The sequence below is a fragment of the Tauraco erythrolophus genome, chromosome 3, assembly GCF_009769465.1.
Source record: "Tauraco erythrolophus isolate bTauEry1 chromosome 3, bTauEry1.pri, whole genome shotgun sequence".
In the NCBI taxonomy this organism is placed as follows: Eukaryota; Metazoa; Chordata; class Aves; order Musophagiformes; family Musophagidae; genus Tauraco; species Tauraco erythrolophus.
Genome location: NC_141467.1, coordinates 81,185,708 through 81,209,820, shown reverse-complemented (window position 1 = coordinate 81,209,820; position 24,113 = coordinate 81,185,708). Strand labels below are relative to the sequence as shown.

General features: G+C 38.3%; 1 protein-coding gene across 6 annotated transcripts in view; it reads right to left on the bottom strand.

The window, feature by feature from the left end:
- Nucleotides 1–24,113, bottom strand: part of VPS13B (vacuolar protein sorting 13 homolog B) — a 500,947-nt gene that overhangs the window by 213,598 nt on the left and 263,236 nt on the right. For all 6 annotated transcript variants that reach the window (XM_086608763.1, XM_086608762.1, XM_086608766.1 and 3 more), the window contains exons 25-27: nucleotides 20,317–20,523; nucleotides 3,153–3,324; nucleotides 1,976–2,090 (exon numbers count right to left, since the gene is read on the bottom strand). In XM_086608763.1, coding sequence (XP_086464889.1) covers nucleotides 1,976–2,090; nucleotides 3,153–3,324; nucleotides 20,317–20,523 — 494 coding nt within the window. The remainder of the gene's footprint in view (nucleotides 1–1,975; nucleotides 2,091–3,152; nucleotides 3,325–20,316; nucleotides 20,524–24,113) is intronic.

Below are 24,113 nucleotides of genomic sequence, written 5' to 3'. Positions count from 1 at the left end.
GTAATTTTTTTTTTCTTTTTTAAAAAGCCTCAATATAATTTTAGCATAAAAGAACACTCTCAAGTTGAAAACATTTCTAGTGGAGCATTAGGCTCCTGGGAATGAAGTACCTTCTCTCGAGGTTTCCACAGAATGTGTGGACAAAGAAGCTTGTTAGGACCACCTAGTTACTGGGTTTCCAAAGTATTTTAAAGCATCATGACTCGATTTTAAAAGTTTTTAAAAATTAAAGTACTAATTTTGATTATCAAATACTACAGTATGTACAAACAAAACCAGCATCCGTAACTTTGGTAAAAGAACAGGAATTCAAAGGGGTTTTTTTAGACAGCTAATCAGAAAAAAATTCCCAGAAACGTTGGTAAGTTGGCTAAGCTGATATTAAATTTCCTTCCTCTTGTACATAGGGAACAATAGTGTCCAGTAAGACTTGCAGACATTGGCTCCTAAGTCAAAATGATTTCTGCTCCTAAATATTTTTGTCAATAAATAAACTTTCAACGTCAAAAAACATTCTGAAGCTTATAACTTCCCCTTCACAGGGAGTTACACAATAACTATTCTATTTTCTGTTAATTTCTGTCTTCCATAACAGAAACTGTTCCTCTGTAATGGCAAATACTAACCCAGTCGATCAAAGACTACACAGGTTCTCTCTTATTTTGTCAAGACTAGTGTGTTCATGGCTGATAGGAGCTAGAAGCTGGTACATCCGATCTCTCTATAGAATCATGTGTCTGGGTGCCAAATGAACGCAGTCACAATGTTGCAGTAAACTATTCATTGAACAAGACTTGCTAAAGTTGCAAGAGATATAGTAGGTTTGACTACCTACTCTTAATGTACACAATATTGATGATATACTGGTTGACAGTAATTACTGAAATTTTACTCAGATGTGTCTGCATAACACTATGTCATGTCACACAGACAATCAGTTTAGTTCCCTGCATTATGGTGGTGTTAAGCCACAGCAAAAGAAAAAGCCCATATCCTGGGCTGCATCACAAGAAGTGTGGCCAGGAGGTCGAGGGAGGTGATTCTGCCCCTCTACTCTGCTCTCGTGAGACCCTACCTAGAGTACTGTGTTCAGCTCTGAGGCCCCCAACACAAGAAGGACATGGAGATGTTGGAGTGGATCCACAGGAGGGCCACAAAGATGATCCAAGGGCTGGAGCACCTCTGCTATGAAGATAGGCTGAGAGAGTTGGGGTTGTTCAGCCTGGAGAAGAGAAGGCTCCGGGGAGACCTTCTAGCAGCCTTTCAGTACCTAAAGGAGGCCTAGAAGAAAGCTGGAGAGGGAGTTTTGACAAGTGCGTTTAGTGACAGGACAAGGGGCAATGGCTTTAAAGTGAAAGAGGGGAGATTTAGATTAGGTATAAGGATGAATTTGTTTACAATGAAGGTGGTGAGGCACTGGAATGGGTTGCCCAGAGAAGTTGTGGATGCCCCCATCCCTGGAGGTGTTAAAGGCCAGGTTGGATGAAGCTTTGAGCAATCTGATGTAGGGGAAGGTGTCCCTGCCCATGGCAGGGGGGTTGGAACTAGATGATCTTTAAGGTCCCTTACAACGCAAACCATTCTACAATTCCATGATCTTTTAGAAACTTTTTTTTTAATATCTAACAGTATGGTACCAATATTAAATATTGGCACTTGTTAACACACCATGAAGCAATATTTAAGGAACTTCCCATTCAAACGTTCAGTTGAATTATGTTTGTCTAATGGACCAACAGAACAGTAAGTGAGAAAAAACGCTCTCCTCATTTGTAATGATTTCTATGTATTTCTCTGGAATCAGATATAATTCTGAGAAAATGTAATTCTGATTTTTATTACTTAAAATGTTAAAATAATTTCACTGAAATTGAACAATTACCTTAAATTCAAGTTAAGAATTAAAAAAAAAAAAAAAATGACCTGCTTTCCTGTTTTAGCCTGAAATTAAAGCAGAATAACTCCTAGGAATTACCTGTTTCTGTAATGGTCAATATTGAAGCTTTCTATTTTACATTTGATTTTGGTATAGACATCCTGCATATCCACTGAGGCACTGAGATCTTCTAATTCACTGACAACACAAACTTCTGCAGTAGTCAAAGAAAACAAAAATTATAGTTATTAATCTGAAACTTGCAAGTTTATTGAGCAAGAAATATATCTGAGACACTACATTTGGTAAATAGGACGATGCTAGTTCTACTCAGAGTTTTTTTTTCACAAAGCACTTTTTGATCAAGTGTCACACAGATAGGAACCAGGAAAAAAATCCTAGAATCCAAACCGTTTACACAAAGGTGCAGAGACACTTATGTATGGGGTTTTTAATTCAGGTATTCATAATATAATTCCTGAAAAAAAGTAAACAAGTATTTGCCAAGATATTTACTCTAACAATACTTGAGGTTTCTTTCTCTCATGAAATTAGTTTTTTAAAATCACAGGTTCAATTACATATCTTTGAAACTTAGCTTTAATCATTAGTCTCTTTATTTTTTCACATTTCTATGAGTAACAATGTTATTTGCTAAGCAGAAGCGTTTCCTAACAAAAAAAAAATTTGAAGTCCTGCAGTACATTTATAGAATCTGAGTTCCTTTCAAACAATACTGCCTGGATGATAATCCAACTTTAATCTCAGAGGAAAAAAGAAGCTCTGTACCACACATATTTCTCTTTTCAACACAGAAGTTGAAACCTCTACATTGAACTCAGTATTAAACTTACTATGACTTTAAGGATTATACTACGATGATTGTTAAATTTAAATTTGAAATTATCAATACAAAACTACATGTCTACACATGGACATATGCAAAACGTACTACTAAATCATATCAAAACGAAAAACGATTGCTTCTAAGGCAATAAATGCAGCACTCTTAAGTAAAATAACCAATTTACTTCCAATTTAATATAATTATCTTTCCACATGGAGGGGAAATTTATGCCAAAGAGCAATACTGAATTCTGATTACATGCACTAAACTAACTACAGCTTGCCACCGTAGTTTAAAATACAAACCCAACCCATTATTCCTGCATTACAGTTTTTAATATCCTCAATAAATGCTCTGAATAACTAATACTGTGCTGTAAAATAATGTATAGAATTTAAAATAGTATACAAAGGGAAAAATGCAGAATACCTGTGCCATTATTTCTAGGATCAGGAGCAAACAATTTTATAGTAATTTTTGGCAACATCCACTGCATCCATAGGCTGACACGTCCACTTGAGACTCCGATATTACTTGTTGTTTGTTCCAATGTAATGGAGTCTGAGAAGGGAGAATCATCACCACCCTGAAGAGAATCACCCTGTGAAACAGACATAATAACTGAGGAAAAAAAGCATTGCTTTCCACTGCTCCTCTTTTTTCTTCCGTCTAGACTGATGTAGATGCCCAAACTATATAGACTCACTGATAGTATATTTGAATTCAATTATTTTTTTAACATGAGGAAAAAAATAAACCAAAATATATATTTGCCCTTTTCTTAGGTAGAGATAATAAACTTTGGTAAAGACTATATGGTAAAACTGTAAGGTTCCGTAATTTAGTTCCACTTAGCAGAGTGAGCTTTCCTCATTAATTCTACACTAATGAAATACTATCATCAGTGAAAACACACAGGCTGATAGGAATATTCTGAGATGCAATGGGAAAGGGGCTAAGCAGTCTTGTGCATATCTGAAAGGCAAAGGAAGAAAGAGTTGTTGAAGGTGTCAAATGAAGTGCCACCTAGTATGGTCATAACACTTCTGTACTACACACACACTGGTTTGTTGTGTTAGTTTCTTTCCCCCTTCTTCTCTGTGCTTCTCTGTTACCACTTGGGACAAGGATTTCATAAACTAATAGATGTTTTTAAGAATTTTAAATATTTTAGTTGCCACTTTTTAAAATATTTCTATTGTTTAATAAAGGTGATTGTCATCTGTGATATTCTTAAATACACAATATGAGCTTGTAGAAATTTCTCTGCCATCAATAATCTCTGTTTAATCCCTAAAACATTAAGGGCTCAACAACGAAGAAACAAAGGTTAATGTTTTTGGGAAAAGAACATGACAAATGAAAGCTATACTGAAAATCCTGTTATATTTATATCCGTGCCCTGCAGGCACGTTCTGGTAATTCTTAATTGCACAACTGCAATATTTACTGGCCATAGGACTTCATGCTGCTGCTTGCTGGAACTTACTGCCTCCAAATAGGAAAGGAAAGATGCAAACTGGTCATCAGCTCCTAGTGTTTACAGTCTATTAAACTGAATGCAATGGACACATAAGTCACTAATGTCAACCAGAAGCCACTAAAAATTCACCAGCATCTTCACTTGCAACTCCACCGAATGTTGCAAATATTCTTCATTATTCAGGTACAAAAGGAAAGGAACAAGACATTGTCACTTTGATCCCTTAAGACCAAGTTGTTTCTAAGATTTACAGACCAATAAACACCTAAAGTCTTAACTTTCAGTGAAAGTTTTAGGGATTAGGAATTGTAAATTCTGATGAACAACATGTTTTGGAATTTTGAGATTTATCTAATGACTAACCGAGATGATTTATATGGAAGACACTGTGGAATCAGACCTACACAGAATGCATTGCAGTTTGAATCCATTTTAACTTGTCAGGCAAGAAACGACAATGCAGTTACTTCAGCTTCAGATGTCCCAGAAAAACTTACTTTCAGTAGCAAAATTTTAGATCTGACAGTACTTGACTCATTCTACAGTCCACGACTGGAGACTTCTCTCAAACTAAATTACATAGCTCATATGGAAGTATTTATGTCAATAAATCATATTTTCAATCAACTCAGACCTACAGTGTAATTATAGGATTTCTACCATGTATATATGTTCTCTTATCACCAATCTAACTATAAGAGAAGACAAGAAGGTAGATCAAAATCTTACAAAAGTTTTGCACACAATCCATTATGCTTTTGAGCCATCTGATATACATCAAATGGAGCAGCTGACATTGTGCTTTTAGAATGTATTGTATAATGAAGAATATCACCTTTACCACTTTCTTTTTCAGAGAAACACTAGAACAGAGCTTCTGCTTCACACTTTCAGTGCTATGTCATTCAAATTAACTTTTTTGATTTTTTTTCTCCAGGAAAACCATTAGAGGACACAGACAGAAACAACAAAGGCACTTCATTTCCGTGCAGTAACTGTTACCCTTGGAAAACTCAGCGATACCTACTACAATTGATAAGAAACCATCTACATTGTGAACAGCTGACATAGAGAACTTACCACTCCAGATATTCATTCATATGAGGAACAGAGAGCTTGCGCAACTAACATATGTTACTGGAAAAAAATACTTAAACATGAGACTACTAGATTCGGATCAGTTCAAAAGATGTAATATGAAGTGCTGAAATGAAAATTAAGATTCAATTCACCTTCAGTTGTCTATGGTGATGGTGGCTGAGCATTAAACAAAATCCATGAAAGAAAACAGGTGTATTTCTATTTATTTTTATATTTATCATATAAGGCACTATTGATTACAGCTCTGAACAAACTACCTGTAGAGCTACAGGTCACCACCTTCTGAAAAACTACTAGACTCCAGAGGTGCAGAAAGTCAGCTGCTACCATTATGAGGTTTCTTAGTGGAGTATATATACATTTCAATCTCTTAATCTCACTTTCTAAAACAAACGAAAAGGAAAAAAAAAATCAGACCATAACTCCAGGAAGACAAACCTTCAGGCTAAATATTGATGGAGGGAGATTGTATACAGCACTGTAATACTCATTCCATGGTGAAATTACACCATTCAGAAAGAAAAGAAATATCCTACTCTCATCAATTAAGTTTTAAGAAAATATCAGTGGTATTTCCATAACATTATATATAACTATAAACTTGTGCAATTTTAAAAAATATCATCATTGCTAGATTTAGAAACAAATTTCAACATGTGTTTTATGGACTGAGAAATTAGATTTTGCTTTATGAAATCTCACCCAAATGACAGTGGGCTTTTGCTTTTCAGATACCATTTATGAAGAGGAAAACATAAAGAAATATGAGTCTAATTCTCACTTTACTGTGGTACAAGACTACTAATCCATGACTATTAATTCATCATGAATGTAACTAGCTAGTTAGTAACTCAGGTATGTTCATAACTGTCTATGTACAAATTTGTAGCGACTATGCTAAGGCACATGGAAAATGAGGAGGTGATTGGTGACAGTCAACATGGCTTCACTAAGGGCAAATCCTGTCTGAATAATTTGGTGGCCTTCTATGATGAGGTTACAGCATTGATGGGTAGGGGAAGAACAACTGACATCATCTACCTGGACTTGTCGAAAGCATTTGATACTGTCCCACGCAACATTCTTGTCTCTAAACTGGAAAGACATGGTTTTGATGGATGGACCACTCGGTGGATAAGGAATTGTATGGATGGTCGCACTCAAAGAGTTGTGGTCAACGGTTCAATGACCAAGTGGAGGCCAGTGACGAGTGGTGTTCCTCAGGGGTCAGTACTGGGACCAGTGCTATTTAACATCTTTGTTGGTGACATGGAGAGTGGGATCGAGTGCACCCTCAGCAAGTTTGCTGACGACACCAAGTTGTGTGGTGTTGTGGACACGCTAGAGGGAAGGGATGCCATCCAGAGGGACCTTGACAGGCTGGAGAGGTGGGCCTGTGTGAACCTCATGAAGTTCAACAAGGCCAAGTGCAAGGTCTTGCATGTGGGTCGGGGCAATCCCAAGCACAAGTACAGGCTGGGCGGAGAATGGATTGAGAGCAGCACGAAGGAAAAGGACTTGGGAGCGCTGGTGGATGAGAAGCTCAACATGAGCTGGCAACATGTGCTTGCAGCCCAGAGAGCCAACCGTATCCTGGGCTGCATCCAAAGAAACGTGGCCAGCAGGTCGAGGGAGGTGATTCTGCCCCTCTACTCTGCTCTCGTGAGACCCCACCTGGAATACTGCATTCAGCTCTCGAGTTCCCAAGAAGGAACTGGAAGCTGGCGTGAGTCCAGAGGAGGGCCACGAAGATGATCTGAGGCCTGAAGCACCTCTGCTATGAAGACAGGCTGAGAGAGTTAGGGCTGTTCAGCCTCAAGAAGAGAAGGCTCCAGGGTGATCTTATTGCAGCCTTCCAGTACTTAAAGGGGGCCTACAGGAAAGCTGGAGAGGGACTTTTGACAAGGGTATGTAGCGATAGGACAAGGGGCAACGGATTTGAACTGAAAGAGGGTAGATTTGTAGATTTAGATTGGACATAAGGAAGAAATTTTTCACTCAGAGGGTGGTGAGGCATTAGAATAGGTTGTCTAGAGAAGTTGTGGATGCCCCATACCTGGGAAGTGTTCAAGGCCAGGTTGGATGAGGCGTTAAGCAACCTGGTGTAGTAGAGGGTGTCCCTGCCCATGGCAGGGGGGTTGGAACTAGATGATCTTTGAGGTCCCTTCCAACCCTAACCATTCTATGGTTCTATGATTCTACGAAATTTGTCTTGATTGTATTAAAGAACTCAGTTTAAAAAAACAAAAAGCATCACAGAAAAAAAGATACCCTGGCAGTTACTTGAATTAAAGTTGCTGTTTCTAAAAATTAAGTAGTTCAATTTTGAAAATCTCTAGTATACAGATTAATGCTATCATTACTAATCATCAGTGGCTAGTGAACAGCAAATAAAAAATGCCTGGTTTTAGCAAAAGGATCCATGATGAAGAAAACATTCTCTATGAGAAGTGTTCAGTAGTGTACAGAAAGCAAGTGCTCTTATAATTGGGAAGATTTCCTTAAATATTAGTCATAATGTGTCAAGGAACCATAGATACAGAATTAAGTGACTGTACAACTCAGACTAAAAAAAGATATTACTCATTGGATTTGTGAATGCCGTGTAGGAATGAGATCACAGAGCATGAAAGACAGACAATGGAGAGTTTCAACTCATAGAAAAAACAAGTAGCTCACCTTGAAAAGGGTAAGAAAATTATGTAATATTGACAGTACTAACCTCTGAAAAGGTGCAATCTATGCTAGCATCTAAATATGAAAAGGCATATATGGTAATAAATTGGAATGCATATTACATATCAATTGTCCTATAACAGTTTTTGTCTGTGATGTCTTTATTCTACATAAATCTTCTAGGTGTCTGCTATAAAATGCTTGATCACTTATTAATGGTCAGAGAGAGAGATAATATAATGAATGAATGAACAAACACACACAGAGCTGGATATATCAAAGACCTGCAGAAACAAACTGAAGAAAACTATCACCTATGCCTTGGTTTGAATGAAATTCTTGCTATGTAAAAAAAAGCAATACTTACAGGTCTATCAATTAAACACGTGGTCCTCAGGGAGTCCATAAGTGCAGAAGAAGTGTAATTAGCCCCGAAACTAAGACAAGAGAAACACTGCTCTCTTTACATGAGACAGGTATGTACAGACTGGTCTGAAGTAGTCGGACAAGGACCAGAAGGGTATGAGGAAGATTCATCAGAAACAGAGAAAGAACATTGGCCTGTGTGCATATGTATTTATTTGCATGTGTGGTTGAAGGAGCAAGGAGCTGTGATAATGGAAGTTAAGGAAATAAATTTGGGAAAGACGATTCTGAACATACTTATAAAAGACAAGTTACAGAAACAAGGGATGAATGGATGAGTGCACTAGTGAGAGAGCTGGGAATAGCATAGAAGAAAACAAGCAGAGAAACAGAGTTAAAGGAGAAGGAGATTCAACTGGCTCCTTTTAAATAGACCTCCCAGAGGCAAACTCCCTTCTTCCATTTTATCCACCCACTTTTATAACACCTTGTCTCTTTCAGAATTCTTTCTTCCCTGAAAGGTTCTTAATTGTCACCAGGTTGTCCGTCTGTTTAAATCAGTAACAACTGGCTTATAAATGAAATGGGAGAAACGACCTACTCAAGGCTGCTTTTTTTTTTTTTTTAACTTCAGCCACACAGTGTGTCTTCTCTCCCTTCCTGCTTCCTTCCCTGTCCTTCCTCTTTAGAGCATTTCTTCTCCATTGCGTTCTCATTGAGCAAACTTCCTCACACAAAACCACCTGAAATCCCTCTCCAAGCCATGAGCTTAACATGACCCTCTTGCTTTTATAATTTGTTTACTCTTCCTTCTTCCATTTTTCTCTTACATTGTCTGCAAATTCAGATTATTAAATGTAGCAGGGTCTGTCTCCTGCTATGTATCTAATGATATTTAATGTCTACCACAGTAGGCCATCCAACTGGAGAAACCTTAGATAGCTCACTTCACTATTATGCATCCAACTCCAAAGCAAATGTGGCACAGAGAACATATGGCATCCAACAAGCTGAAAAAATATAGGTGTGGTAGCACTCACTAAATAAGACTGTCAGGGCAGAGGTTAACTCCTTTCTGCCAAACTGTGACTCATATTTCCTATTTGCTTATCCAGCAAAATCCTTCCTGTCTCTTGCCAGACCTTTTCGTCCAAAGACTCGTATCTCTGACTACTGTTTACTAACCATGCCTTTGTAAGACGTTTCCTACTGTCTTCACAAAGAACTCTTCTATCTCCAGTGCCACTTTATTGTGCTACAAGGCAGCACTGACAGCAACATGGAAGTAGATATCTTTTTCAGCACTCTAAGCAAAACTCAGTTCCGTTTCTTCAAGAATGCCGGCACCTGTCCTTGGAACGGAAAAGTATGGGGAAGAAATGAAAACTGGGCAACAGCCTTGGAGAATATCAGGCCTGGAAGTCCTCCCGTATCTGAAAGGATGCAGATAGAGCAGCCACTTCTCCAGTGCTAAACAATGTTAGTCCTTATTGCTTCTCCTGAAATGGCAGGCTCTGTTGATAGGACAGTGGCATAAGCCAGGAGGCAACAACTACCCAGCCATTTTGCCATCCTCTGACTATACCTGTCCACCCTCTTCAAACACTAGCCTGCCTCCCCTCAAACTATCTACTCTGCCTATTTGTAAAGCTATAAAAGCAGGAGAAAAAAATGTATCCTTCCAGAGCTGGAAAGAACACAATACTTTGAGAATTCTGTCTTCAACCTGGTGTAGTGGAAGGTGTCCCTGCCCATGCCAGGGGGGTTGGAACTAGATGATCTTTGAGGTCCCTTCCTACCCAAACCATTCTATGATTCTATGATTCCTTCTTGAAGAGTCTTTATTTGCAAAGTCCTCATTCTGACACCAGAGAAGCCTCATTCTATTTCATGACTTGCAGTGTAATGCCATCACCATGGCATCAGTTCTGAGCCTTTTAATTTCTGCCAATAAATTCGTTTCTTCTTCTTGTTTCTTTTGTATAACTCATCCCAACAGTTCTTTGACACTCTGCCTTCCAGTAACGTCCCACACCTTCATAATTTGCCTTTGAATGATACCCCTAGAAGATGATGCTTCTGTGAGGGAGTTTCAGTGTGTCTGAGATGACTGTTCTCATCAAACCTCATATGCTCTAGAGACGTTGGCATCAATCATACTTTGGAATGGGGGATCCCTTCAGCAGGGCAGCTCTGAAGGAAGGAGCCAGCTAAGGACAATTTCCCTTAGTTGAGATCCTCAGATGGATTTCACAGGGTATCAAGAAATGGAAGTCAATTAAAGATTAAGGAAAAAGAGAAACAATACTTATTTAAACTTGATAATAAATTTATTTACAGTTCAAGTCAAAGTTCAAGCCAATGTTGATGTTCTGTGGACCGATTCGCTGCTCTCTATTATTTTCATTCTATAAAAAGCATTTTCTTTTTTTTTTTTTTTTTGTTTTTTTTTTAGAGCTGGAGCTTGTTTTTAGTTCTTTTTGTACTGTAGCACACTTAATTTGCCAAACTGTAACATACAAACTGTGACAGAGGGGGTGGATGAGAGACAGTCTACTCCCTGCCCTCCATACACACCCTCACTCTCCCACTGGACATGTTCCAAAATGTTTTTTGTATGAAAATCAACTTTGTTCTAAATTTTGGCAGATCTCTACATTTCTAATAGTTAAAAAAGAAGAAAACAATAGTAAATTAAACTTAAAGGGGTACAGTAAACAGCAAATTCATAGTGCCACCATGGCAAGTTTTGAATTTTATAATTGGGTTTTTTATTTTCATAATTTAATGTGTTCAGATGTTTCATGCATTTTGTTAACATTTTTTCCATGGAGAGCTGTTTTTGTTTAGTGGTTTGACTATATAGATAACTTTGTTCTGTAGAAAACTGAGGCTATCATTTTCCCACACTGCTCTTTAAGCTTATTGTTCTGAAGACATTAAATGGTGTACTATGCCTCGCAGAGAACCAGCCAGTTGATAACTTTGCCACAAGGTTACTTATAACAGTATTAGTGAGATTGGAGAACTGCATTTATCTAGCATAATCCCAGACATATATAAAAAGTAAATTAAACCAGGAATGTGCAATCAAATTTTAAAGCAGCAAACCCTACCAACTTCCAAGCCTATTATATCTATGAAGTTTACAAAAAAACAGAGTTACAGGTACAAGCCCAGATTTATCACTAGAAACTGCTTCCTCCTTTTCTAAATACTTAACGGAATAGGCCACATCTGATAAGCTATAACCAAAAAATACACACGTGGGGAAATGAGGCCAAGGTGCTCACAGTTTCTGTTACTTTTGCTGGAGCTAAGCCTTCGCCGGCATCATTCCAATCTTGTTTGTGCTTATGCTTGTCTGATTTGCAGATGTTTCTCACGCTTTAATTTCTGTAGCATGTGAGGTGGCTTTATTAAATCCTATTCAAACTGCGCAGCACGCAGTTGTGTAGCTGTAGAACAAAACTTCATTTAGCCAATGTACAAGTAAGGCCCACACATGCGTGTATTTCTGGAAGTGAACTTGAAAAACAACATCTATCCTTGAATTTCTAGAATTCAAACGGAGAATGTCAATGTAAAACAATGTTACCAGTAATAAAGGAATTGTGAACCTCTGGACACAGCCAGAGGCAGAGGAAGCTGGGGGTAATTGGTTGCAATTGCCAGGGGTTTGGAACTTATTCTACCACAGGACTTGCAAGTCCTAAACCAGAGCCCCAACTCACTTGTGCTCAGCTTTGCACTGCAATTCTGTACTCGGGTTACGGCGCTCCTGTCTGCTATTCCAGGTCACTTGTGCGCACCACTGCTTGGACTAGCTAGCCTGACAGTACAGCTCAAACCGCGTTAGGCTGAGGCGTTCAGTGATAACCCCTTTTGTTTGCAGCTACGCCAGCTGCAGAGCTTATCAACAGACATCCCCAGCTGCTCCACACCATGTCCCTGTCAGAGGTTACTGGGTTACTGCTCTGCCCATCCCCTACTGCAACAGCTCATTGTGAACATACTATCTTAATTTTTTCTGCCTTTCGAACATACATAAACAGTTGAATTGGCCCATTCTCTTTCTCAGTGGCAGAAGCACTGCAGATGCTCCTCTGGAGGCAGACCTTGCTATATGGCTATCCTTTGGGAGGGCAAGAATGAAGAGATTGCATTTCTTCTTAGCCTTCTGTTAATGGTATTGTAACCAGAACCACTGGGCAGAGTCACAGGGACTGAAAAACTGATGGTCTGCAGTAGCTGACGTCTTTTTCTTTTTTTAAATAAGCTCAAATTCTTAGAAATTTTTTGCAGTGAAAAACTCAGAAACTGACGTGAGAAGAGAGACTGTGCTTTTGTTTCTCATGCAGTTTCAATTTTCATTTTGGATTTTCAGCGCCCAGCGTGGTATTGTTAAATATGTTTATGCATTAATTTTCTGCTCTGTTTCCAGATCTAGAGAAAAATCAAGCCAGAGTCAGAAACCCTGAACTATTTTCCCACAACGTCTCATGCCAAGTCCTAAAATATACAATTTAATTCTTTCACCAATTGTTGCAAATTGACCAATACGCTGAGTTTATTTTCTTAGCAGAATTTATCTTTGTTCATCAGGAAGATCCAAACATATGAGACCTTCATCCTTGGCCTGCCTAAAGCTCAGGGATGATCACAGTTTGGCCACACTACTGCTATGCCTTATCAAAATAACTTCTGCGTTCTTGCTCAATCACTGAGTTTCCCCAAGGACTAAACACTTCTACCACTGTTTGTACTTAAGTAAACAGTAACAAGTGGCCTGTTGTAGTCTCTACTACCTTTGCTTTTGCTGTTCCAAAGTAGGGATGGTAAAAATGATTAACTGTTTCTAGCCTTCCAGTACTTAAGCTTCTCACTCACGTTTCCCTGTCTTACCACCACCCGGACTAAAATTCAGTAAGCTAGGTAGCTTTATCCACACAGGACTGTGGTGCTCACTATCGACTTGTCAGCATGAAAAGAATTACACACAGCTCAAAACATAAATCATCCACAGATCACATAAACAAATGACTTCTTTTGCTGTTTAATATAAACAGTTGTGAGAGTTCGCTTTCTTCCAATTCATTTATAGCAAGTCTGTTGCAGTTGAAAGAAGCTTTAATAATAATAATTTGTCTCCCACAGAACAAAACAGCACATTAATTGTAAAATCTCTAAAATTAAAAAAAAAAAGTTATCTATCACAGTAAAGTATTTTTGTTTGACAGACTTGAAGATTTCAAAATATAGGAACATATAAAAAAATACTGACTCTGATAAAATGCAAACTTCTGGAAAATCTCCCCAAGTCAAATCTGCAGAACCACATATTATTGTTTAATTATTCTATATACTTCATTGCTGCTTGTTGGCAATAATGACTATAAAACATATAGTTGCAAGGTGAAATCATGGTTGATGCACTCAATATATTACCTCCTCCATTTATTTCATTAAAAACACTACTGTTAACAATAGTCTGAAAATAAGTTATAGTTTTCAAATGCAGGATGGTATTTTCCAAATCTTAAGACATGGATCTCTCTTTGCTCCTACTGACTTTTTTTGCAAGTAGCATTAGGCCAATATTAAGTACCTTCAAATTTCTAAAGACCAAAATATGCATCTGTGAGTAATCAATACTAGCATTCAAGAGAACGTAAAGATGTTAAGTACACTATATTTAAAGAGATTAAAATGAAGGTATTTTTCTCTTTCTTTGAGTATTTGCAAGTTGTTTTCAGACCTATCAGTATGAAGACAGCAATCAGCAAGGTTTTGTTGGTGTTAGGTCTCCTGGCCAGTGAGTGCCTCCACTATATATAACTGCCTCATCTGCTTTTATTGCTCCCTTGATGGAATTCAGACTCTGTGGGAAGGGAAAGGAGCAGTGCAGATCCAACGAGCAGAAAAACCACAGACAGGGATAAATCAAACCCAGGGAAATGGTGGAATGCTGCTCCAGTCTTCTCAGCTGCCTCCACCTTGCCTTTCCTCTCTACCGCTCAGTCAAAGCATGCCTTCTTCAGTCATCCTCTGCTTCCATGCAGTATCACTTATTCCCAGTTGGTTAACTTTCCTGACATCCCAGTTCCTACAAGGACCATTTAGGTGAGGTATTAAAGATAACTTTTGCCTTCTTGTCTCCAAATACCACCAATCTCTCCCCATGGCTCAGATTTTCTATACCAGTCTCCGAAGAGTACTTGAACACCATGACATATGGAGCTGACAAGCATTAGGTTACTCTGACTTCCTTCACCTCACTGCTACATTTTTTGAAAATAAAATTACATCTTCAGAAGACAGCTAGAAAAATATTCAGTCCTCAACTGTACTTTGGTGCAAGACAATGCAACTGGATTTTAAAATGTTTGGATTTCACTAGTTAGGCTCTCAGGGTCTCCAGATAAAAAGTCTAATGTCTAAGACAGATGCTATACACAATGATCCATACTTGGATAGACTGTGGAGGACTACATCTTCACACCAGACCCAGAAGAAAAACTTGGCCTCATTAAAAACAGTATGCTATAACAGACTGACATCTGCAGCCCATTAGGCAATTTGACAGGTAGAACTAGCTGCTGTACTTCACAGGAGACAAAACAACAAAAAAATCTGTCTACATTTCTTGTCTACAAGGCCTGTCGACTTACTTTGCCTGCTTTTGGGGTAGAGGAATAGCTCTATAGCTCTCTGTAGAGATGCCACTCATATGCATCCCTGCATCTATAAGGGGGTTCTGTGCATATTTTAACATACCAAGGAGGTTATTTTTCTTCACATAAAGTCAATATTACATGAACTATAACTGAGATGCTCAACAGATGAAAGTAGTTCAAAGTAGCAGCTGGACACAGCAGAAGTGACGAGACTCTCTCTCTCACCTTCATATCCTACTCTCTTTATGTAAAGGAGAAGCATAATTTCATGATCACACTATCTACAGCTAGCTATGGTTATAGAAATTAAGTTAGCTAAAGGAAACAGGGAAACTAAGTGATTAACCGCTCTCAAAGGACAAACAGCTTTCACTGGTGAATAAGAGTCAGGGACAATATTCTTTAGCTAATTTTTCAGTACATATATATTTAAACTCAACAATTCTTACCTCAAAGAACAGGACAGCAACCATGTCATTATAATGAAAAGCTAGCTTGGGCTCTGATACAAGAAAATATGTTGAATAAGTTCAGAGACAGCCACCAACCGCAGAAAAGAATGTGTTATGGAAATACTGCCAACCACTATGTTATAAATTATTTAACTGATATTGTCTAAAATAGTCTAATAGAAATGTGAGAAGAAAATAGGGTTCCTTTTATTATTTCTCACTGGTTGGCTAAGTGTGATTTCCCTACCTCTTTCCTTTTCCCAACCCCAAAAGTACTACACAACTTACAGGTATCAGGACTACGCACAGTCTCATGAACAATGTTCTTAGCTAATTGACACATGATGATCTGCAAAAGTTCATTGTATAGTTTCAAAATACTTTGAGATTTACTGATGGCCACCAAAAGATTAAAAAAAAAAAATCAGGCAAAGTGATGACTACATTAATTTAAAATGGTTGTAGAGTGCTTAAGATCATTTTCCCTACAGCTAAATAAAAATCTGTTTGCAAAATGTTGTTTATATCATCTAGAATGCATTAACTTGGTGATCCCACTAGGTGACTCACCTCGCTCCAACTGGTTGCTTCACATAAAATTAGTCCTAAGAGTGAAGGGATAATTGTTTTTTTGAGGTTTGTTTAAAGAGGTTTGGTTTGGTTTGTTGTGTTTAAAGACTGAGGTCCTCAGTCTTTAAATACAAGAAAGCATCAGATCAAGACAATCTTTGATGTTACATCCCATAACAACCAAATCATTCAGATTAATCCTCCACTGGCTACCTGTTCTTTTTCACCGTAGAGTACCACTAACTTTTTTCAAAAAATCACAAGACCAATATCAGAGGTGCTCTTCAAGTACAAACATTGACTCCTAAATTCATAAAAATGATAGTACCCACAAACTCAAATACAGCATTTTTGTAGCTACTAGTCTTATAGGAATCTGAGCTCTGGGTTGACTTTCCATGACAAAGTTTCTCTCCAAGTCTTTTTTTCAACCACAGTAATTCAAAACGTTCGCCTTTCTCTTTTTTTACTGTTAAGTAAAACCCTTGTACACCATACATACTGTTTTGATTTGAGTCACCTCAATACACCAAATATTCCCAACTAGTTAATCAGAAATGGAATAAGATTTTCCTCAGTTGCTGAACCAGAAATATTACCTCCTACTTGAACAACTCTGTGAATCTCTTGCTGACAACGTAAGAATTAGCCTTCTAATTCTCATTTTTGATTTCTGACAGAGAACTTCTTCCAATCTCAAATATCTGGCCATGTATACGTTCTCCTACCTCACTATCTCCATCAAAAAAATGACACTTGTCTGAGTATGCTTTTCTATCTGTGCGCTTATACATCCCTTGTGTTGGCTCTTTCTTCTTGACTGTCTTCCTACCTGAGCCACAGACAGAACTGTGGCTCTCACCTTGAGCTGAGAGCATTTGCAAAGGGGTAGGATATGATCCCGAACTTGGGCTCATATTACCAAAATAATCTTGGTAACATATGGATTAAAACAACTACTAAATAAGTTTCAAATAATACTCCAAGTACAGCATGTACAGTACTCCAAATACTTCTGTTGATATAGATGGTCAAAACCAAATCATTATTTATAAAGCTGGTGGTTTCCAATTTTAATGAGAAAGGGATTTGATGAGAGTAGGTAAAAAAAGTACTATTTTTGTGACCGTATTGTTTTCTTACCTTCAATTCTGTATCCATGGCAAAATTTTTCACAATTGAGATTGCACACACATATAGAAATACACCAAAACCAGGGCTATTCCAATAATCTAGAAACATTTTAGTGGAACAACTTAAGAACTGAAACTCTAGCTCAAACATCTTTTCATGACAGTCACCTCTGCATGTGCATGTGTGTTATGCATATAAAAAGTAAACACTAGCAACCACCATTTCATTTTCTCCAAATCCAGAAGTTAATATAAACCATGCACGGGGTTAATGCCATCCTGGCCAAATGTTGTTGAATATGTAATTGCACTCAGCATTCAAACTGCTGTGTGTTTGTCTGTGTTCCAGAACTGTTCTACAAGAACAGTCTCCCTGAATTCTAATATCTTTATGTTAAGAATGAAGCATTGCATACATATGATATACCATTGGTGTACTTTCAATTCATCTTACACAGATTTGGCTCTCTCCTGGAGCACAAGCAAGGCCAACTCATTATTCTAACTAGTAAGCCTGACAGGGGCACTAAGAAAATCACAAATACCAGGACTACTCAGTTGCACAGCCTTCTGTGACCACCCATGCTACTATATCAGCTACCTGATGACTCATGGATAATGATACTCATGGACGAAGTTTAACACTGTATTTATGCTGATAAAAGAATTATCCTTCCTTCCTCAGCATGGCAGAGAAGCAGAACTCCTTCTCATGCCTCAGAAGAACATTTTACAGTCTTAGGTACACACAGAGATTCAGATCAGGCACCAGATTGCTCCAGGCAGTTACACAGTGATGTAAATTAAGGAAACAGAAATATATAAAACCAAGTGTCCAATCTTCTTATATTTGAAGCTGCATACTCAAATCCTTATGTGACTGACTTACAAAAGCACTCCTGAGACATGGGACAACTGGGAGACGGGAAGGAACTGAGCTCCAGAAGTAGTTCATAGATGGAGGCTAATAATGGCTGGATGGACCTGGAGTGAGAGTACAGCTGCATGACCTGCAACGCCAGCCTTGGGAGCCTTCACTGCCTCTGTACCTCCCCTAGTTGCCAATATGGTCTACATAAAGCAGCTCTCCACTGACTCAGGCATCATAGTGACTGGCTTCAACATGACAGGATGACTGCTGAACCTGCTTGGAACGACCCAGAAGCAGCAGAGGTATCACAGGTACTTCCATAACATCAGTTACAATTCTAATAATTCTGGACTTGAAAAATGCCTTGTGTTTCTTGACCTGAAAACACTAACCATAATTTTCTGACAAGAGTTAATATTCATTCACTTCAAAGAGAAACAATCCAGACAAATAATAAGCAATCCAGCTGCACAGCCCAAGTCACAGAAGCCAAAGGCAGGGACTGAGAGAAAGAAGAACCGCCCACTGTAGGAGAAGATCAGGTTCAAGACCATCTAAAGAACCTGAAGGTGGACAAGTCCATGGGACCTGATGAGGTGCATCCGCGGGTCCTGAGGAAACTGGTAGATGAAGTTGCTAAGCCGCTATCCGTCATATTTCAGAAGACGTGGCAATCTGGTGAAGTTCCCACTGACTGGAAAAGGGGAAACATAGCCCCCATCTTTAAAAAGGGAAAAAAAGAAGACCCAGGGAACTACAGGTCAGTCAGTCTCACCTCTGTGCCAGGCAAGATCATGGAGCAGATCCTCGTGGCGACTATGCTAAGGCACATAGAAAATGAGGAGGTGATTGGTGACAGCCAACACGGCTTCACTAAGAGCAAATCCTGCCTGACTAATTTGGTGGCAATCTATGATGAGGTTACAGCATTGATGGATAGGGGAAGAACAACTGACATCATCTACCTGGACTTGTCCAAAGCATTTGATACTGTCCCACGCAACATTCTTGTCTCTAAACTGGAAAGACATGGTTTTGATGGATGGACCACTCGGTGGATAAGGAATTGGATGGATGGTCATACTCAAAGAGTTGTGGTCAATGGTTCAATGACCAAGTGGAGGCCAGTGACGAGTGGTGTTCCTCAGGGGTCAGTACTGGGACCAGTGCTATTTAACATCTTTGTTGGTGACATGGACAGTGGGATCGAGTGCACCCTCAGCAAGTTTGCAGATGACACCAAGTTGTGTGGTGTTGTGGACACGCTAGAGGGAAGGGATGCCATCCAGAGGGACCTTGACAGGCTGGAGAGGTGGGCCTGTGTGAACCTCAGAAAGTTCAACAAGGCCAAGTGCAAGGTCTTGCATGTGGGTCGGGGCAATCCCAAGCACAAGTACAGGCTGGGCGGAGAATGGATTGAGAGCAGCCCTGAGGAAAAGGACTTGGGAGTGCTGGTGGATGAGAAGCTCAACATGAGCCGGCAATGTGCGCTGGCAGCCCAGAAAGCCAACCGTATCCTCGGCTACATTAAACGAAGTGTGGCCAGCAGGTCGAGGGAGGTGATTCTGCCCCTCTACTCTGCTCTCGTGAGACCCCACCTGGAATACTGTGTTCAGCTCTGGGATCCCCAACACAAGAACAACATGGAGCTGCTGGAGCGAGTCCAGAGGAGGGCCACGAAGATGATCGAGGGCTGGAACACCTCTGCTATGAAGACAGGCTGAGAGAGTTAGGGCTGTTCAGCCTGGAGAAGAGAAGGCTCCGGGGTGATCTTATAGCAGCCTTCCAGTACTTAAAGGCGGCCTACAGGAAAGCTGGAGGGAGACTTTTTACAAGGGCATGTAGCGATAGGACAAGGGGCAATGGATTTAAACTGAAAGGGGAGATTTAGATTGGATATAAGGAAGAAATTTTTCACTCAGAGGATGGTGAGGCAGTGGAACAGGTTGCCCAGAGAAGTTGTGGATGCCCTATCCCTGGGAAGTGATCAAGGCCAGGTTGGATGAGGCTTTGGGCAACCTGGTGTAGTGGAGGATTTCTCTGCCCATGGCAGGGGGGTTGGAACTAGATGATCTTCGAGGTCTCTTCCAACCCAAACCATTCTATGATTTTATAGGAGCAATGCATTAGTTTATCAGGGCAAAGCTACTATCCGTCGGGGAGCTACTGCTCTTTTTGATCCTCCTCATTCTTACTTGACTGTGCACCACACCGTGTAAGTCAGAACTCACATGACTTTTTTTTTTTTTTTCAAGAAAGCCTACCTCTGTAGTGGTCCCAATGTCAGCAGATGGGCTGTATGTGCTGGTATCTGGTGGAGCGGTACCAACGCTACTTTTAACTGGAGAGCTTGGGGGAGCAGGTCCTGTCATCGTTTCAGTATAGACAGAAGATTGATACAGAATTCCTTTCCTCTGAATTTTATTGCAAACTTTACTTGTGATCTCAGCCAGTTCATACAGAAGCTGGACCTAAAAGAAAAAGTAAGAAACCTTTTTTAAGATGAAGCTTTCCTTAATGAGGTGAAAGAAAATCAACAAAGTCCTCCACTGAGGCTTGGAATATAGCAGAACTGAACCTCTCACCATTTATAATGTTCTGATAAGCAACTACATTGCAATTAAAATAATTAACATCATTTACAGTATAGCGATTTTGATAAAAACAATCTGTGCTTTGTCTAAACATGTAGTATGTAGCTCATAAAAACATAACCAAAGCATGGTCTTGTACAACTTTTACTAGCATGAATTTTAACAATTTAACAAAGGTAATTTATGGTATATTCCATATGTATAGATACTGCGTCTAGAAAAAGGCAAGCATATAAAATCTATGAAATTATTAACAATGCAAAAATTATTCATTTAAATGGTATTAATATAATGATCCCATGCAGCATAAGAAGCCGTTCTACGTTTTAGGAAGAATATCCACTATCAAACTCAATAGTCTCCTGAGATATGTCATTCCAATATTGAAGAAACACACTGTTTAACTTGCAAATTGTTTGACTCGGTCCTAAGATATTTACAAAAGTTTTTGTAAATAAGCATTAATCACGGAATTTGTATGACAACATACTGCAATATACTATATAAAACAAACTCGGAGAAAACTGCAAACAATATATAAGCAGATCCACAGCTGGATACCATACCCAACTTGCCATTATAAAAAATGGAAATTCTCATATTTATAAGAACTTTAAGCCTCAGGACACATCTACTCTATGAAGCTGGCTTCTTATGTGGGTAGAACAGACGCAGAAACACACTGTTGTCAATCTACATTTGATATAAAACAGTACTTGATTTTGTGCGTGAGAGTGTGTGATGAAGTTTCAAAGTATATGCTACAGTCCTTTCTTAAGAGGTGAAGTGCGGGAATTTTATAAAAAACTTCTTAATTCATCACGGATTTTCTTTTGAAGTTTCAAGGCTTACACTGAGCAGGTCATATCCCCTTTTGACAGAATTTTTCCTTAAAGGAGATAAACTTCTCAGTACTTTTTTCGTCTTCATATACAGAGCAATCTACAAACAAACAATAACTCTGTCTGTGGCAAAAAGTTCTTTTAGTTACGCTTTGAAATATTTGGTGTCTGTAGCACTCTGATATGCACTGGCAGCCTCTAAATTACTAACTAAAAATTTCTAAGTTTTCCTGAGTCTTTTCGATGTAACGCAGGAAGATCAACCAGTAGTGTCCATCTCATTGATTGAGTAATACAACATTAACTGGTGTTGGCACTTTTCTGGTTATTTAATAGGATACAGTCACATATCCAAATCATACATGCTTGCAATCTCCCCTCTCTCAAAATATTTTTTGGTCAAGAAACTAAAGGATAATTTAACCTACGCTTGTCTTAATGAAGCAGGGTTTCCAGAAATTTAATTATGCTACTGTTCATAAAGGCGCAAAAGAAGGAATGATGCAACTTCTGTGTTTACATACATGCTCATGCAGAAGGTAAAGAGGTCTGTCATCAGCTAATCCAACAATGAAAAGCTTAAAACTTCTTGGAGTTGCAACAGTCACAATTATTAAAGCTAATAATTACTTATGTTATCAGGGAGATTTTTTAAAATTACTCAGGCTAGAATCTTTGCAGTCACTCTGAAACAGTGGCTATTTCAGGCAGCGGTAGCCATCTCTCCGAACATTGTCAGCAATCAGACAGACAAATAGTATGACCCTAATACTCTGCCCTGATCTGAAACCAGAGACAAAACAAGTTCACCAAGAAAAAAGGCACACTTAGGTTAAAGGAAATTATTTTCATGGAGATACGTTAAAAAGTAGAAAATATCAAAAAGCCTCACAACAAAGCGTCATTAAAACAAAAAAGGTGGCACATGTCTATATGTAAAAAAAAACCCCACTTCAGATAAAGAGTTGAAGTTATGTCTTTGATTATTTTTAATACACTTAATTTTATTCCATTGGTTATTACTTATTTAAATGGAAGGATTCCTACTTCTCTTGTTGGCTGCGCTTTTTCAAGTAAGTAGTCTTAATATTTTGAAAATCCATTTCTGACTATATTAGAAGAGCTAATGTAAACGTAAGGCTTCTCTCCTTTACAAGTATTTTTGAGCATAACAGTTAATATATAATAGATATTTTTAGTACACTCTATTCAAGAGAAGACAAATGGTATGACAAAAATAGGAATAACTCTGCCAGTATTTGTTAAGAAAAGTTTCCCTCTCTCACTGCTTCCACTCCCTCTCCAGCAAAACCACACATAACTCAGTAAGACCCCACTGACTACTTGGCAAAATATGTAAAGTTCAATATGTTACAGCATTTTATAGTTAAAAAATAACATACTACTACAAAATTGGAAACTACAACAAAAGGCAATATCCTGGCACTTTTGCACACTGGAAGTATCTATTGACTTTAAAAGGGATACAACCATCAGAACATGGTTTCAAATTAAATCATAATAGCCATATAGTAGAATACTTCACCTTTGCCACCATTTAACAAATTTACTAAGTATCATCTACTTTAAGGCTGTCATCTATAGACAAAATACAGCCCATCATTCTAAAGAATCAAATTTCATAGTTACTCTACTGTGAATTTATAACTATCAAATGCTGTTTATGTAATTGTATTTTCCATCTTCTGTTCTTCAACATCTGGCTAAAGATTGATGGTTTTCTTCCCCTTCTGCATAAGTAAAGCAGAAAGGACAAGTAAGGCAGATGTAAGGGAGAAAGTATAGCTGAAGAACTTTTACTAAACTCAAATAGTTTGTCCACATTCTATTGGCCATTGTAATATTTCACAAAATGAATAACATCACAGTGTACAAGGACATCCTTTAAGACAACAATATTTGGTCTGATATTCCACTGTACAACTTCATTTTAACATGTCAGTACACTCATAATATGATTTACATAGAGTTTACCATTTAAATTCTTTAGTGCAAATATTTTCTCACAGTTTGCAAACCAAATGATTTGATTTTGGTAGGTTAGCTTGATAACATGTTTTACTTACTCCATTTTTCTTTTTAATTTGCAACCCAAATTTGGATAAGGCTTCCACTTATAACAATGTCATTCTGCTTAAAAATTAATACTATTAATGTATTACATATCTTAAGCATGAATAATACATTTGGAGATTTTAAAAAAATCAGTTGGTCAGACAATTTGTGGGAATTTCACTGAGAGTGTAGAATCAAATGTATCAAACTATTTTGTTTGTTTATATTTCCAATTAGCCGAATAGTAGCAATATCAAGATGAATTTTGTACAGTTCTATGAAAATTAATACAGAATAAGGCACGTTTCCATAGGCTATGAAATTATTGCATATGAATTCATTAAACATTATGGAAATACCGCAAAGTCGGAAAGTAGAGCTTTCAGAAGTCTTCAAATATAAAATGTAACATTGTCAGCAACATCAAAATTTTGTCTTTTCCTATTTATACATTTATAATAAAGTGACAAGCCTTTATGTGCAAACAGACCTGTCACACAGCTTTACAAGTCTGAGTAGACATTGTCGAGGCTGCTTAATTTCAAATTT